Source organism: Aureobasidium pullulans, assembly GCF_000721785.1.
Source record: "Aureobasidium pullulans EXF-150 unplaced genomic scaffold scaffold_3, whole genome shotgun sequence".
NCBI lineage: Eukaryota > Fungi > Ascomycota > Dothideomycetes > Dothideales > Saccotheciaceae > Aureobasidium > Aureobasidium pullulans.
The window spans coordinates 427,477-442,209 of NW_021941023.1; the positions used below are offsets into that span (position 1 = coordinate 427,477).

The 14,733-nt window shown below is 51.3% G+C and overlaps 5 protein-coding genes across 5 annotated transcripts; 3 read left to right on the forward strand and 2 right to left on the reverse strand.

The window, feature by feature from the left end:
* Nucleotides 1–287: 287 nt before the first annotated feature.
* On the reverse strand, nt 288–2,742 carry M438DRAFT_371921 (WD40 repeat-like protein; the record flags this gene model as incomplete). The annotated part of the gene is made up of 2 exons (XM_029908309.1): nt 288–2,455; nt 2,508–2,742. The coding sequence occupies 2 exons, from the start codon at nt 2,740–2,742 to the stop codon at nt 288–290; spliced, it is 2,403 nt and encodes an 800-aa protein (XP_029763713.1).
* A 1,242-nt stretch (nt 2,743–3,984) lies between these two features.
* Nucleotides 3,985–7,021, forward strand: M438DRAFT_266145 (uncharacterized protein; the record flags this gene model as incomplete). The annotated part of the gene is made up of 2 exons (XM_029900080.1): nt 3,985–4,548; nt 4,598–7,021. The coding sequence occupies 2 exons, from the start codon at nt 3,985–3,987 to the stop codon at nt 7,019–7,021; spliced, it is 2,988 nt and encodes a 995-aa protein (XP_029763714.1).
* A 686-nt stretch (nt 7,022–7,707) lies between these two features.
* M438DRAFT_362408 (putative carnitinyl-CoA dehydratase) lies at nt 7,708–9,081 on the forward strand (the record flags this gene model as incomplete). Its single annotated transcript, XM_029907582.1, has 3 exons — nt 7,708–7,836; nt 7,901–8,082; nt 8,390–9,081. The coding sequence occupies 3 exons, from the start codon at nt 7,708–7,710 to the stop codon at nt 8,886–8,888; spliced, it is 810 nt and encodes a 269-aa protein (XP_029763715.1). The 3' UTR covers nt 8,889–9,081.
* A 68-nt stretch (nt 9,082–9,149) lies between these two features.
* M438DRAFT_266473 (putative transporter protein SMF2) lies at nt 9,150–10,901 on the reverse strand (the record flags this gene model as incomplete). Its single annotated transcript, XM_029900111.1, has 2 exons — nt 9,150–9,930; nt 9,982–10,901. The coding sequence occupies 2 exons, from the start codon at nt 10,899–10,901 to the stop codon at nt 9,150–9,152; spliced, it is 1,701 nt and encodes a 566-aa protein (XP_029763716.1).
* Nucleotides 10,902–13,315: 2,414 nt separating this feature from the next.
* On the forward strand, nt 13,316–14,329 carry M438DRAFT_266546 (cyclin; the record flags this gene model as incomplete). The annotated part of the gene is made up of 1 exon (XM_029900119.1): nt 13,316–14,329. The coding sequence occupies one exon, from the start codon at nt 13,316–13,318 to the stop codon at nt 14,327–14,329; it is 1,014 nt and encodes a 337-aa protein (XP_029763717.1).
* Between the last annotated feature and the right edge of the window lie 404 nt (nt 14,330–14,733).

Sequence of the window (14,733 nt, forward strand, 5' to 3'; positions counted from 1 at the left end):
GCAAGAATCAGGTGATTGCCGACTTTCATACGAGTATTGAGCGGGTCAGGGTCACTACTGGTGAGCTTGTGTGTCTGAACATTATCAAATTGAGCGTATGGAAGCACGAGGTAGTGCAAATGAATGGTTGACATAGAAACAATCATGTCTTCGTGTTTCATGCTCATCAAGAGCTTTTGATTTATTACATTGTCCGCTCGGAACACGTCCAAGAACTAATAGATGGACGAGTGAGTCGAGAGATAATAAGTCCTTCCAACACCTCGGACTAGCTCCCTTGCCATGATCTAATCAGTCTCTCCAAAGAAGCGACTCGCCTGTTCAAGATCAGCGTCACCAGCAGCAAAGTCCCAACCCACGATCACTCTGTTTTGCGAACAACACACGATACGTCGACTGTCGAATTGGAGCTTGAAGACACGATTGCTCTCGTCTCTGTTGCGATGCGCGTGACGCGCATGATGTCCAGCTCCATGGTGGCCGTGATGGTGATGATGTGTGGCTGGGCCAGGGGTAGCCGGCCCAGCGATGTTCTGTGCAGGTGGAGTGGGAGCAGCGAGTTGAGCCATATACGTCGCCGCGTATGTGTCGCTGAACAGATCCACACCTTCCGCAGGATTTGCATTGTCGCGATCTCGCTGTGTCGCCGTAGGCTGAAGAACTGCTGCTGCGACTGCTGCAGGTTGGACACGAGATCTTCTGCGATTCGACAAAATCTCGTCTTGTCTTAACCTCCTGCTGGGAACCCACTTGCCGTCAGAGTCTTTCTTCCAGATGATGACCGTCTCATCGTAAGAGCCTGACACAATGCGACTCCAAGCATTGCCACCGCCGCCTGGTGGAATCTTCGCGCCCACAGCACACACTTCGCTGGGATTGCTCGAGCCAGCGTTGCGCTGACCACGAGCTCTGTTCTGGTCAGGATTTAGACCATTCATGCGTGCATCATGGAACTTGTCATCCACAGCGCGTGCATCAGCCTCAAGTTCCTCTGATGAGACGCCCATGTCACCGAAACGCGCTTGTACAGTACGGACCAAGTTACTGTGGCCAGGAAGGCAGGCCACCTCTGCAGATGTGGCCGCGTCAAAGATGCGAACAGTGTTGTCACTGCTGCCACTTACAATTCGGCGCCCGTCGTACTGAACACAAGCAATGCCTTTAGTATGGCCGGTAAACGTCCTTGTGCATGTGCCAGTGTTAATGTCCCACGCTTTTATGGTACGGTCTCCTGACGCTGACACTATTTGTCCTTGATGCATTTGGATTGCATTCACTGCTGCGCCATGGCCCATGAGAGTGAGGAGTAGTGTATACTCCTTGATGGGGTTCATGGGGTTACCAATCTCAAGTTGACGTTTTGCAACTGCTGGAACAATGTCGTTGTCAACGAAGACTTCTCTGCGATTCCAGATCTTGATAGTCTTGTCCTTGGAGCATGTTATGAGCAAATCGTCGTCAAAACGTAGGTTGAGCACAGATTCGGTGTGTGCATCATCCATCTTGCGGATAATGCGACCTGTAGAGAAGCGCCAGATGACGACAAAAGAATCACTTCCGCCTGAAACCACAATGTCTTGCTCTGGACGCTCATCGAACTGCAAACACAACACAGATGCGATGTGCGCCCCAGAAAGGGTTCTTATACGTCTTTGGGTCTCCAAATCCCAGATAGCGATGGTCTTGTCGCGACTACCGCTAACAAGCCAATCACGCGAGTGCTGTATCGTGTACACACACTCGTTATGGGCTTCTTCAGGATGATCTGGATGCGGCAGCTGGAAAGTCTTGAAGCGTCCCTTATTCCAATTCTCTTCTAAGCGACGTCGCTGCTTGTACAGGTATAGCCAGTTTATGCGTGGAGAATTACTGTATGTGTTGTAGAGAGGTGGAGATAGCGGAGGCAGCATGTTCGAGGAGAGGTCGATGTTGGGAGAAATGTCAAGATAGTCGGCTTCCGAGACAAGAGTCATTGCAGAAAGCGACGCAGCACCATCTTCTGATTCTGGCTTGATGGCATCCTCGTCGGCCTCAAGAATGCTGTGTTGTTCGTTCCATCCGTCTACGGTTTCCTTTGCTCTTTTGATGCTTCCACTTCTTTCGAGCTCACCGTCAGGCTTCCTTCTAGGAGGCTTTTGAGGGGTGTTGCGCGAGAAGACTAAGCGACGTCTGGCTTCAGCGGCTTCACCACTTCTCACTTCGGCAGTATCTGGCATCCATCCTTCGCGGGCGTAGAAAGTCCTCCATAGGTTGCTATCCAGAACACGTTCGCGCCAGAGACGGGAGGCGGTTGAGCATCGGAGCAGATCGGAGGGTGAGAGATGGAGGAAGATTTGAGAGGTAATTTCGGGTGGTAGGAAGACTACGGGGTCGAGATGAAGAAGAGGGTTGAGGCGCTCGACAATGGATGCGATGGACGAGGTGCGCAGCGAGCGCAGGGCTGCATAAGCGGTATCTAATTCATGTTAGATGGTTGAAGTAGAGAGGGGAGCGAGTTATGCAAATACCGGATCGCTCAGACTCGGGCAGCAGTCGCAATAGGGAGGCGATGAATGCGGATCTCTGGTCCGGGGGTAGACTCAATACGCCCGAGAGCAGCGACTCTTGTGTGGGTGTGGACGACTTTGAAACATGGCCGTCGGCGGGATCGATGAGCATGGTAGAATCGCTGTCGGATAGACTTCTCGTTTCCTCGGAGCCTCCTGAATAGCCCTCGTCGACCTTCATTTCTTCTTGGGCCATATCAGGCGTCTGCTCGCACGAGTGTTTTGGCCCTGATGGCGGACAAGGCAAGACAAGTTTGGTAAACAAGATCAGCCTAGGGTAAATATCGGGGCCGGAAGTTGCGATTAAACTCCACCGTGGAAGTGTCAGGAAGCTGGCATCAAGATTTCGAAACAGAGTCAGTCCCCGGGGGCCAATCAACAAACTTTGGTGTTTCGTCGAGCAACGACGACTTTTTGCTGACAAGAGTCAGTTTTGGTGGGAGGGTGCGGGACAGTGATCACTGATCAGCAATCGTGAATTCGGTCTTGTTTGGCGAGGAAAGCGAGGAGAAGATGGTGGCCCTCGCGTGATCGCCGCAGGAGCCTCTTTGACCTAGCAAGTTGCGGCGCCTACTCAGTAGTCTCCGTAAACAAGGCGGTGAAGCGCTGACAACAGCCAACAGTCACTGTGTTCTTCGAGTCACAAGAGCAGATGTTGGGGGATAGATGATGAGTCCAAAGCTGCAAGAGTCGCGATGCAGACGGCAGCTCTTGTAACAGGTCTTCATCTGTGCATCTGCATGCTCCAAAGGTAAATGTGGATGAGGGCTTCCCAAGCAGGCTAGGGCGTTTCACTACAAAGGATCAGGAAAGAGCCGGGGCTTTGATCACTTGTGAGAGCGAGGACCCTTGAGAAGGCCCACCCGTAGTCGCTTTCCTTGTGTGAGGCCGTGTCTGTCTGTCTGTCTTTCATTGTTCATCTCTCCGTCCCAAGTCGTCGCCGCCGCCGTAGTCGTGAGAAATTCCCAGACCAAACCGCCAGGAAAGAGTCGTGTAGCCGCCGCTGTCGTACTCGGATTCGCTCCTTCACTTGTCTTGAACGCATATACAAGCCACGGCCAGAAAGTGGCTTCCACACGGGCCCCACCGCCGCATCGCTCACTCTCCTTGTCCAACCCGCTGCTCACTGCTGCTCAAGGAAGGAAGAACTGTCACCTGAGGAAAAGGCGCTCTTCCCACATGCTTCAGTAGATCTTCACATCGCGCCTTCCAACCTCCGACCGCGCCCGGCACGCGCCTGTAAACTTCGACCCTCGACCTTCACTCTGCGCTGGCACAAGGCCGTAACTGAAGGCACCGCCAACTTCTACGCCCACGTGTGCTTGCCGTTATACATCACGCCTGCGCGCGCCATAGCCTTCCACCCCCAATCATGCAGGTTGCCTCTCATGCTTCTTTGACCCGAACCCATACCGCGCCCCAGGCTCTCTACAACAAAATGCCTTCAGCAACCTCCCCTCTGGTTCAATCCCAGGGCCACACAAACTCGTCGCACTCGATCCAATCCGTCCTCTCAAGGAACTCGGACACAACCCAAGGCACATCCACATCCACTCTATTCCCCGTACCGCCGACGCCGTCGCTGTCCCCAGCTCCTTCTACCATCCAAGGAAACGTCGAGCCATCTGGCAATGTCATGAACAAAGTCGCCGACAAGGACGCCTCTCTTTTCCAGATGTGCATCACCCTACGCCAACGACTCTTGGCCGTGCCCGGCTTTGACGAATACTTCCTGGAAACAGAACAACAGCACGACGATCTCGATGTTGTGCAATTGATCTGGAAGACCTTCCAACTCGGCCACCCACTTGTCTCCCTCTACAACATCCTCCGACCCGATCAGCCTGTTGAGATTGACGTTTCCAAGATCAGTGTTGCTAAACAAGGTAAGGCTCTCACTTCGAGTTTCTTGCGCGGCTGCATCCAAGGCCTCAGCTTCTCCGTGGAGGACTGTTTTATCCTCTACGATCTCTACCAAGACGACATCGGTGGCTTTGTTAAGGTAATTCCCTCTTCACACAATCTACTCTTCATCTTCTAACTTGACCCAGGTCGTCAGAATGGTATCAAGATTGCTTGATATCATGGTACAGCAAGGAATCATCGAGGATCTTCGCCCAGATCAGATCGCCGCCCACTCTGGCAAGCGTAGCCAGCGTCAACACATCGTTGAAGAACTCGTCACTACAGAGAGAACATATGTTCAGCATCTGGAACTCCTACAGGCTTTCAAACAGCTCTGCGAGAGTAAGGGCGTGGTCTCTGGCGACGTGAGCCATCAAATCTTCCATAATCTTGACGCACTTCTCAACTTCCAACGCCGCTTTCTCATCAAGGTCGAGCAACAGAACGCCATCGCAGAAGACGAGCAGAACTGGGGAAAGATCTTCATCCAAGCAAACGACGGCTTCATGGTGTATGAGCCTTACATCGCCAACCAGAAGCTGTGTGAGGAGGTCGTCATGAGGGAGTTCTCCAAGCTCAAGGAAGCTGGTGGCCCTATCGACATGCGTCAGCTGGTCGAGTCTCCTCCAACCTTGTACGGCTTCTTGATGAAGCCTTTCCAAAGACTGTCCAAATATCCCTTGTTGTTGGATTCTCTGTACCAAAAGGGAGACTACAGCGAGGAGATCAAGGCAGATCTGTTCAAGGGCAAGGAGTGTGCGACAACTGTCCTGACCCGTACAAACACTGCCATCGAAAACGAGGACAAGCTTGAAGCTTTGGAAGATTTGAAGAGCCGCGTCGAAGACTGGAAGGGCCACCGTGTCACCGGCTTTGGCAGCCTTCTACTCTTTGGTAGCTACACTGTTGTGAAGAGCGACAGTGCACCAGGAAAGGATCAGGAACGGGAGTATCATGTCTACTTCTTCGAGTCCATTCTTCTGTGCTGCAAGGATATCGACCGCAATAGGCCGAAGAACAAGATGACGACACGCACCTTGGTCGACAAGAAAGGCAGACCCAAGATGCAGCTCAAAGGCCGTATCTTTATGCAAAATGTCACAGACGTGGTCAAGGCATCGAAGCCTGGCTCTTACACCTGCCAGATCTTCTGGAAGGGTGATCCAGGTATCGAAAACTTCATCGTTCGCTTCCCTACTGAGGATACCATGAGCAAATGGTATTCGAAGCTACTGGAACAGAAGCATGTTTGCAATGACCTTGCTAGACGCAGCGACAGCACCACAGCCTCCCACAGACCTTCCGGCGGCACTTCGACTACAGATTTCACCTACATTCAACAGAATCAGGAAGACTTGGTGAACCCTTACAAAGAGGCTGATGATGACGACGAAGAGGGCACAGTCGTCCCGCAATCTCCCTTCCCTGCATACGCTCCTCACTCTTCCTTTGAGTCCTCAACCTTGAGCAGCAGAAATGCTTCGACAACCAGCCTCCGTTCAAGATCTACAACCGGCGAGAGTGGCCCTCCCTTGAGTTTGGGAGGTCGGATGCCTCCACCACGCCACCCGTCCACTGCGAATGCGGGCCACCCTTCGTTGAGCCTGAGAACTCAGCAACTGCCATACGCACAATCGCCCTCGATGGAAAAGGACTCCTACTTCTCACCTGTAGAGACGCCGGCGCTCTCCCAGAGAACAAGTGGCTCATCAGGAATGTACCCCTTCCCCAACCAGTTCCACGGAGACAACCAAACACGCTACACTGCTCCGGCCATGAGTCGTACTGCTTCCCGTGAGAACAGTGTTGCCTCCTCTAGTTACGCAGCCAGCCAGCGTACCTCTGGACCTCGACCTGGACTAGTCGGCTTGCACAGCTCTCAACAGATTGCTACATCAAGAAACAGATCTGCGAGTAGCCCAGATATCAACCACATCCAGCGTAGAGCCGGAAACGCGTCTAGACCGCCCGTCCCTGACGTACCTGTGCCGAACCTACCTGCTCAATACTCCCAGAACAGCGCAGTGCCAAGAAGTCAGAGCAACTCACCCAGTCTGGCTCATCCACCAGTACAGTCTCCCCACCAACGCGAACGATCATCTACCCGCTCGAACTCAGAGACCCCTTACCCATATGACGGTCCGCCTGCTCTGCGAGTAAACCCCGGTCTGGCTTATGTTGGATCTTCTCGTACCAACACGCCTACTCCAGGCCCATACGGTGGCTACGACTCTCCCATATCACCTCCTCTATCGTCCACATCCGACTCTGGCCTACCGCCTCAGCTCAAGATCAAGGTGCATGCTTCGAGCACTATCTTGACTCTGGTTGTGCCTCTGAACATTTCATACCATTCTCTCAGAGATCGCATCGATGCGAAGCTGTCTCGCAGCACCAACATCAGCCTGAGCGATCGTACATCAAATCAGGTCAAGCTGAAGTATTTGGACGAGGATGACTATGTCAGCATTCAGAGCGATGAGGATGTCCAGTCGGCATTTGAAACCTGGCGCGAACAAAGAGGCGAGACTGTTGGTGGCATGGGAGAGATTGAGCTCTTCTGCCAGTAACCAAACCTGTCACATCATTTCATCAAACAAGCAACGCCGCATTCACGGTGTTCGTTCAGGCACATCGGTGTCTATTGCCTTTCGGTGTACGAAGGAGTCCGGCGCACTTCCCAGGCTTATTTTTTCTCGCATCTACTTTCTATACCTCTGCTGTTTTTCTTCCTCCTTGTCACAGTCCCGCAAACGAGGGTTGATGAACTGGAGATTATGATGGCTTTATGACCGGGACGACTTCATTTTCCTCTCTCTTTTTTATATCTGAAGGTTAGCATGGGCCAGAGATGATATAGCAATGGCGTGTCGTTTTTCCTATTTGCTGTTATCTACTTTCTAGTCTTTGTTTTCTGCATTGCTCTTCTCATCGTATCATCATGGTTAAGCCTAGGTAGGCGGGCAAGGTCTCGCGCCGTATCTAGCTGCGTATTGCGAATGTTCTCTTCTTTCAGATATCTACACAAATGGTATACCAACTCGTTCAGCACAATTCCTCATTGTTGACCAAGTCTCTGAAAATATGTCTTCCATCGGTTCCTTGGCTGTTTTTGTTGATGACATGGAACCAAGACGCCTGAATCTTGCAGCCGAGGTACGATAGCAAGTGCATGTGAACCCTTTCCATCTCTCTCCGTTGTTTCGGCAGCAACCATCTTTATCAATTATTAAACCTACATCGATACGAATCTATCATGGGATACAAATCAGGCAGACTCTTCGAAGTGCCCATCGGCACCAACGGCAAAGTCGTCGTCACCAGACTGGCCGAGCGAGTCTACATGCTCATGTGGAATTCTGCACCAGACAACAGACTCACCACTGTATGATCTACCATATCATATTTGACATCCATTGAGAGCTCCAGCTGATGCTTGGAAAAAACAGTCTTTCTGCAATGCCGTCCACACTGCCCTGGATATCCTCGCGCTGAAGTACCCTCATGGAGTCGTCATCACTACCTCTGGCATCAGCAAGTTCTATAGCAATGGACTGGATCTCGAGCATGCGAATGCGAACCCAAACTTTACCAAGGATTCTCTGTTTGCGCTTTGGAAGAAATTGTTGACGTGAGTACCTATCTTTTCATGTTGTTTTGGTTCGCCTTCTAGGATTCGCGATCGCTTTGAGGAAAACAAGTTGTCAAGGACGACATGGTCCAACCGCGGCGCTCTGTATGCTGCAGATCTCTTTGGAATGCTCTACCTGCCACCTTGGAAGTCTCTCTATGAGACTGGAGACCTCGTCGTAGCAGTTGTGGTCGTTCTTGCCTCTTTCTACATCGTGAATGGGGTCACCCTGTCACATCTAGCTACTCCATCTCTACTCGAAAAACCAGTCCATGCAAAATCACCCTACTGAAACCCTTTCCCACAGCTACCCAATGCCTACCATCGCCCTGATCAACGGCCACGGTTTCGCCGGCGCCCTAATGACAGCAATGATGCACGACTACCGCATCATGAACCCCCACCGCGGCTACATCTGCCTCAACGAAGTGGAACTCGGCGTCCCCCTCAAAGCCCCCATGTCCAGTATCTTCCGCCAAAAGACATCTCCCCAAACCTACCGCACCTTGGTCCTCGAAGGCAAGAGGTTCAAAGCTCTAGAAGCACTGGAGGCGGGAATTATTGACGGTGTGGGGGGTTTGGATGAAGTCGTCGCTTTTGTGGATGAGTTGAAGTTGGTGGAGAAGACGGATAAGGGGGTTTATGGGCTGTTGAAGAGGGAGATGTGGAGGGAGACTGTGGGGTTGCTTGATAATGGGGATGAGGAGCCTGAGGTCAAGGAGAAGGTTAGGAAGCAGGATGAGGAGTTGAAGAGGAAGGCTGAGCAGAGAGTCAAGGACTGGGAGACTGCTAAGGCTAAGTTGTAGAGCACTTATGTAGGGTTTACATTGCATTACAAAAAGACTTTGGTGAAAGGAATTGGAGCGAAGAAGTGGGTTAAACGTGAATCATCAACATTAACGAACGAATTATTAGTTATCTACACCTCAAGAACACCTTTTCAACTCAAACATTAGATACAAGGAAAACGAATGACCAAGAGAAGCCTTTTCTGAAGCCAAGCCAAAAAGATCCCTCTTCAATACCACCAATCAACCATCTCCTGGCAAGGACAGCGACGACTGTGTTCAATCGACACCAAGACCCAAAAGGACCAAGAGTGCAACGTTCATGACGACAATGACAAGCCAGATAAAAACAGCAATAGCTGCAGTGAACCAATGGTTGCGCATGCTGATCAGATCGCCATTGCTCGAAGACATGGTCATGTACCTATTACGGCAGGTAAAGTAGATCAGCGGAGCGCTGACGAACGGCAGAATGACACTGAGTGCCACCTGAGAGCCATCCAATGCAGCAGAAAGCCCATCCTGGCCGACAGCTCCAGCAATGATGATGGAAGGTGTGATCGAAATTGAACGTGTCATCAGGCGACGTACCCATGGCTTCACAGCCCAACTCAATTGACCTTCGCAGATCATCTGACCGGCAATGGTACAGACAATGCCGGCTGAGATACCAGAAAGCAGCAGGGCGAGAGCAAATATAGTGCCTGCAACGGGTGCGAGCTGGTGAGCAAGCAACTTGTGAATGCCAAAGAGGTCGGCGCTGGCGGCATCGGTGTTGTAGAGCGAGGCACCTGCAACGATCAAGATGGCGCTGTTGACGAACAAGGCGAAGATGAAAAGAGAGGTGGAGAGCTCGACGATAGAGTATTTCATGCATGAGCGGACAGCAGCAAGGCTGGGTCGGTATTTGACCGGGCCACTGTCGTCGTCTTCAGATGCGGCGGGGATATTGTCGTGTTGGGTGTCGTATTCCTTGAGACGTGGTTGGACGATGCCGGAGCCCAGGTAAAGTGAATGAGGCATGACGGTTGCACCCAGAATACCGCATGATTGATAGAGACTGTGCTGAATTAGCAAAATGCAAAGCCTAGATAAACACGTGAACACTCACCCCTTTGATTTTATCAGAGTCGAAGAAGGCAGGTATCCCTTGAAGACATCGCCCACTGACGTGTTTGTGATGAGGGAGAGCTGGTAGCAGAAGCAGACGACAACACCAATGACCAGCACAGCGACGAAACCTTCGAAGATTCTGACTCCTCGCACAGAACCGGTTGGATTGTAGAATAATAAGATTACAAGGACGTCCACTATGGAAATGGCACAGCCAGCTACCAGTGGGACATGGAAAAGAAGGTTCAAAGCAATAGCGGTACCAATTACTTCTGCAATATCAGTGCAGATGATTGCCGCCTCGCCGAAAAGATAGAGAACCCAGTTGAGCCATCTTGGACAATGGGCTCGGATCATCTCGGCCAGATTCATACCAGTGACAGAACCGAGCTTGACGCACAAGCATTGCAGATAGACGGCAAAGATGTTTGACAAGAAGACCATGAAGAGAAGCCTGAATCGGAAAGTAGAGCCAGCCGCAACAGCGGTGGAATAGTTTCCTGGATCGATATAGGCGACTGAGATCATGACGCCGGGGCCAACGAACTTTGCGTATTTGGCCAGGACGTACATGACGCGGTTGCCGAGACGCCTGCCACCGGGAACAGGCATCTCAGCGGAACGCAATGTCGACGACGGCGACGAAGAGCGCTCCGGATGGTGGCCACTAGGGCCAGGGTACGGGCCTTCCGTGACCCGAGGCATGTTCTTGCCCTTCCCATTCACTTCGACGAGTTCGTAGGGTTCCGGATGGATGCGGTTCAAGTCGTCGTCATCTATTCTCCGGTCACGATTGCGTCTGGAATTGACAACACCGTTCAAGTCGTTCCTGGTCGTCAAGTCTCCGGCAAGAGCAGGAGGATTCTGGTTCCATTCCGGGTGGTCCCAGCCGTCGTCCTCGTGTGATGGTCGATTCATTGTGAATGCCTGGGTGTCGCGTGTCCTTAATCCGGGAGAGAAATCTTTTATGTGTACGCTGTAGAGTGAGATTGGCGACAATGATGACTGCGCTGAGTTGGATAAGAAAAGATTGAAGGCTGATTATGTTCTAAGCGATGCGAAGGGAGTCAAGTCATGGTGCTCTGACCTCTCGACCTCGGCCATCAGGGTAGGTGAATCGTGAAATCACACGGAAAGAGCCGGAGCGAAAGCGCATTTGCCCAGAACATAAACGATCGATTTGCTAAACAGCACGCCTCACCGTGGAAACATCGCAAGATCTGCTAACAAATGACTCACGATTCGACCCGAAAATGGTCTTGGCGTCGTACTGCCTCTGATCCTTAGACAATATGATCCATGATGATACCCGTGTGTTTCCGTCGCTTCAGGCCTAGTTCATCAATTGTGCCCTGGTTTGCTGTACTCTTGATCGAAAATTTGCTTAGGACAAGAAAACGGTTCGTCATCGTCGTGAGGGGTCGACTCATTTCATGGTAAAGAACTGCCTTTTGTCCTTGGAAAGAGGGTGGAAAGAGGTGGTGGTCGTTTATCGTCCTTGGCTGCTTGCGCAAGCACTTCTTCGATTGACGCTTGATTTACGATAGTCAAACCTGAACAAACCTTTGTTTGGTCGGGAGACAACTCTGTTTCTTCTGTTGCACAGGAAAACCGAACTTGCACTTGTGACATGCGAGACACACCACGATCGTCTTGCGCTTAAGTTGAATACTATTCTTGTTGTAACACCACCTTCGCGGCGCCTGCTGGAACGCCGTCTTTCAGGACGACAATGCAAAATATCGACACGAACGTACTCTCGAAACACCAACGCAGTACGCAAGCATGGGTTAGCCAAGATGATCTGTATGGAGCAAAGCGGGTACTATTCAGGGTGATTTTGTTTGCGCTTGCCATCCTCCTGAGATCTAGCGGCCGAGGAGTCTCTCAAATCTCCTCCTGCGGATTGAAGACCCCCTTCAGAGACTATTATAGGAGTAACTTCTCCCCGCATAATATCGTAGGTGCAGGAGAAGGCGCTTGGTGGAGCATGCCGTTGCAATCCGCAGTGGCTGAGCTGGATTGAAGTTTGAACATTCCACGAGGTTGCCAGCGTGAGCAAGAAGACCAAAAGCGTCACCAAGTCATCGACTTCGCTGCCAAGGATATCATATCGCACGTTGAGATAAAGTCGATAGGTGGCCGGGTTCCCAGCCACGTTATCAGAAGCGACCTTCCACCCCGAAAACAGTAATCGAAGCCAATTCAGGTGTCAATGATGTCTTTCCATAGTTCAAGACGGGAGCGGCCTCGCCCTCTGCTATGTCGTGAGTGGTGCTGGAGACCCGCTCCATAAGGAGACACAGTAGGGCTCGGCAGTCTGGCCGGGCGGCTCCAAGGGGGAAGGTGCGACCCCACCACGGCGCCTACCTTTGCCTATTGGTTTCTCTTTTTGCTCCCTAAGCTCTACCAACAAGGCCTTTCCGGCGATAAACGTTACAAGCAAGCATCTTGAAACGGAATGCATCTCTCGTGCTTCTTGTAGATTGTCTAAGACAGCGCGTGGCCGTCTGGGCCTGGAAACTTGCTGTATGCCAACAGCCAGCAAGTCGCAATTCCTGACTTTCTACATGCCAGAGGCGCGTTGGTTCACGCCCACCTCACGTCCAACCGCCTGCATTCTCAAACCTGCTGCCAAAAACGGCCTCGTGTCCATGGCCATGCTTGCCTTGCGTTGCCGCGTACATCTTTAGGGGGGAAATAAGTATCAGCTCTGCCGGTCACGATGGCCTACTATCTCTCATTTCTGTCGCTCAATACAACCAACGGTTGGAACGTCTCTCTCTCTTTACCCTTTCGTCACGCACGTTTATTCCTAACGTCTACACGCTGTCTTACTTTTCTTGGTGCTTCTCGATCGAACCAGCAACAGCGCGGCTCGACTACAACGTTTACTCCTACTGACCCCCGTTTTCCCTAACGGCCCTGCCTCAATTCGACCTGTCCGCTGGCGGAAAGTCTTAATTCCCTGCTCCTGGAAGAGTATACATAAAGAAAAACGCCCTTCCTACGACTTCGACTTCTTTCTCATACCATCTTTTCACATCTTCAATCTACAATAATATTCTAATCCTTGGGATTTATCCAACAATACCGACTTATTCGACCATTCTCCGGCAGCAATCCGAATAAGCTTCACCACTCGAATTGTCACTTTTGCTATTCTTCCATTGTCAACCTCAGCATTGTCAAAACCATTCTGGTCCAACCTATTGTCATAGTTGATATTTGCGAATATCGTCAACTCTGCCTTTCTCTTCCTTTGATCTTCACCATCTTTGTCAAATCGTTCCAGATTCTATCCACATCTTTTTTTAAAAATGTCTCACACAATGGCAACTCCTGAGCAGAACGCCGAAGCTCTCAACCACTTCATCTACCTTCCTGTTTCCAAGGACATGGTCTCTTACTTGGCACTCAAGGCTTCTCAGGTTATCCGCTGCGACAACACTCCTATCCACGCCAAGGACCTTCCTCCGTCACCACCTGTTACTCCTACCGAGCAAGGCTTCAACCTCTCACAAGAACCAGCTCTTCCTTCGGTCGAACAGTTCATCCAGTCTCTCGTCGACAGATCCTCGGTACAGGTTCCCACTCTCATGACCACCCTCGTCTACCTCGGTCGTCTGCAACAACGTCTTCCTCCTGTCGCTAAAGGCATGCGTTGCACTACCCACCGCATCTTCCTTGCCGCTCTCATCCTCGCCGCCAAGTCTCTCAATGACTCTTCTCCCAAGAACAAGCACTGGGCTCGTTACACTGCTGTGAAGGGCTTTGAAGGCTTCGGCTTCAACCTCGTCGAGGTCAACCTTATGGAGAAGCAGCTCCTCAATCTTCTCAACTGGGATCTTATCGTTCGCGAGGATGATCTCTACTTCCACCTTGAGCCTTTCCTCGCTCCTATCAGACTTTGGCAGACTCGTCAAGCCGAGAAGGCCAAGCGTGCTCAGCTTCGTGAGGAGATGATACAACAACAACGCCACCTTTCCATCACTGCCGAGCGCATGCACAGAAGCTCTCGCACCGACATTCGCCAAAACCTTTGCGACACACCTTTGAGCCTCGCAAGCTCTCGCAGATCATCTCGCATGCCATCTCTCTCTCCTCCCAGCCGCACTCAGTCTGTTGTCTCTGCATCTTCAGTCGACTCTCCCAACTCCATCATGTCATCGATGGACGCGACATATGAAGATGTGCCAGTCAGAATCCAGAGATACAACAGCGACTGCCCCTCGATGGTTGAGATCCAACAACCCAAGCTTACTCTTGACCACTACGAACAACCCTCAGCCAAGAAGATCAGGTCAAACAACATCTTCTCGAGGTTTCTCTCCACAGCTCACTAGAGCATTGGATGGCTAGAAGGGAGGTTTCAAGACAAGCTTTGCGGGTTCGAGGCATTGTCATCCATTCGTTTTTGATTTCATTCGTTTCTTGTGCAGGATACCATTCAACATCGCATTGCGAAGGCGTCTCTGGAAAGACAGCAGGAACATTTTGGGCAGGCAGCATCAAGCATCAGTAACAGCGAAAGCGCTGTTCAGCACGACTTTACGACATGGTGCATACAATAGATAGTACTTAGGTAGCACACTAATTAATCAAGCTCGCAATAGAGCTCGCATTCACAAACAACAAGACTGTCCATCTTCATCTCCCTTCGTTTGAACGTGATCGACTTTCTGAGGATCATCAGGTACCAGTCGTTGCATGCAGGGGGTTGGTCGGTTCACAGGTGGCTGGCTGGCCC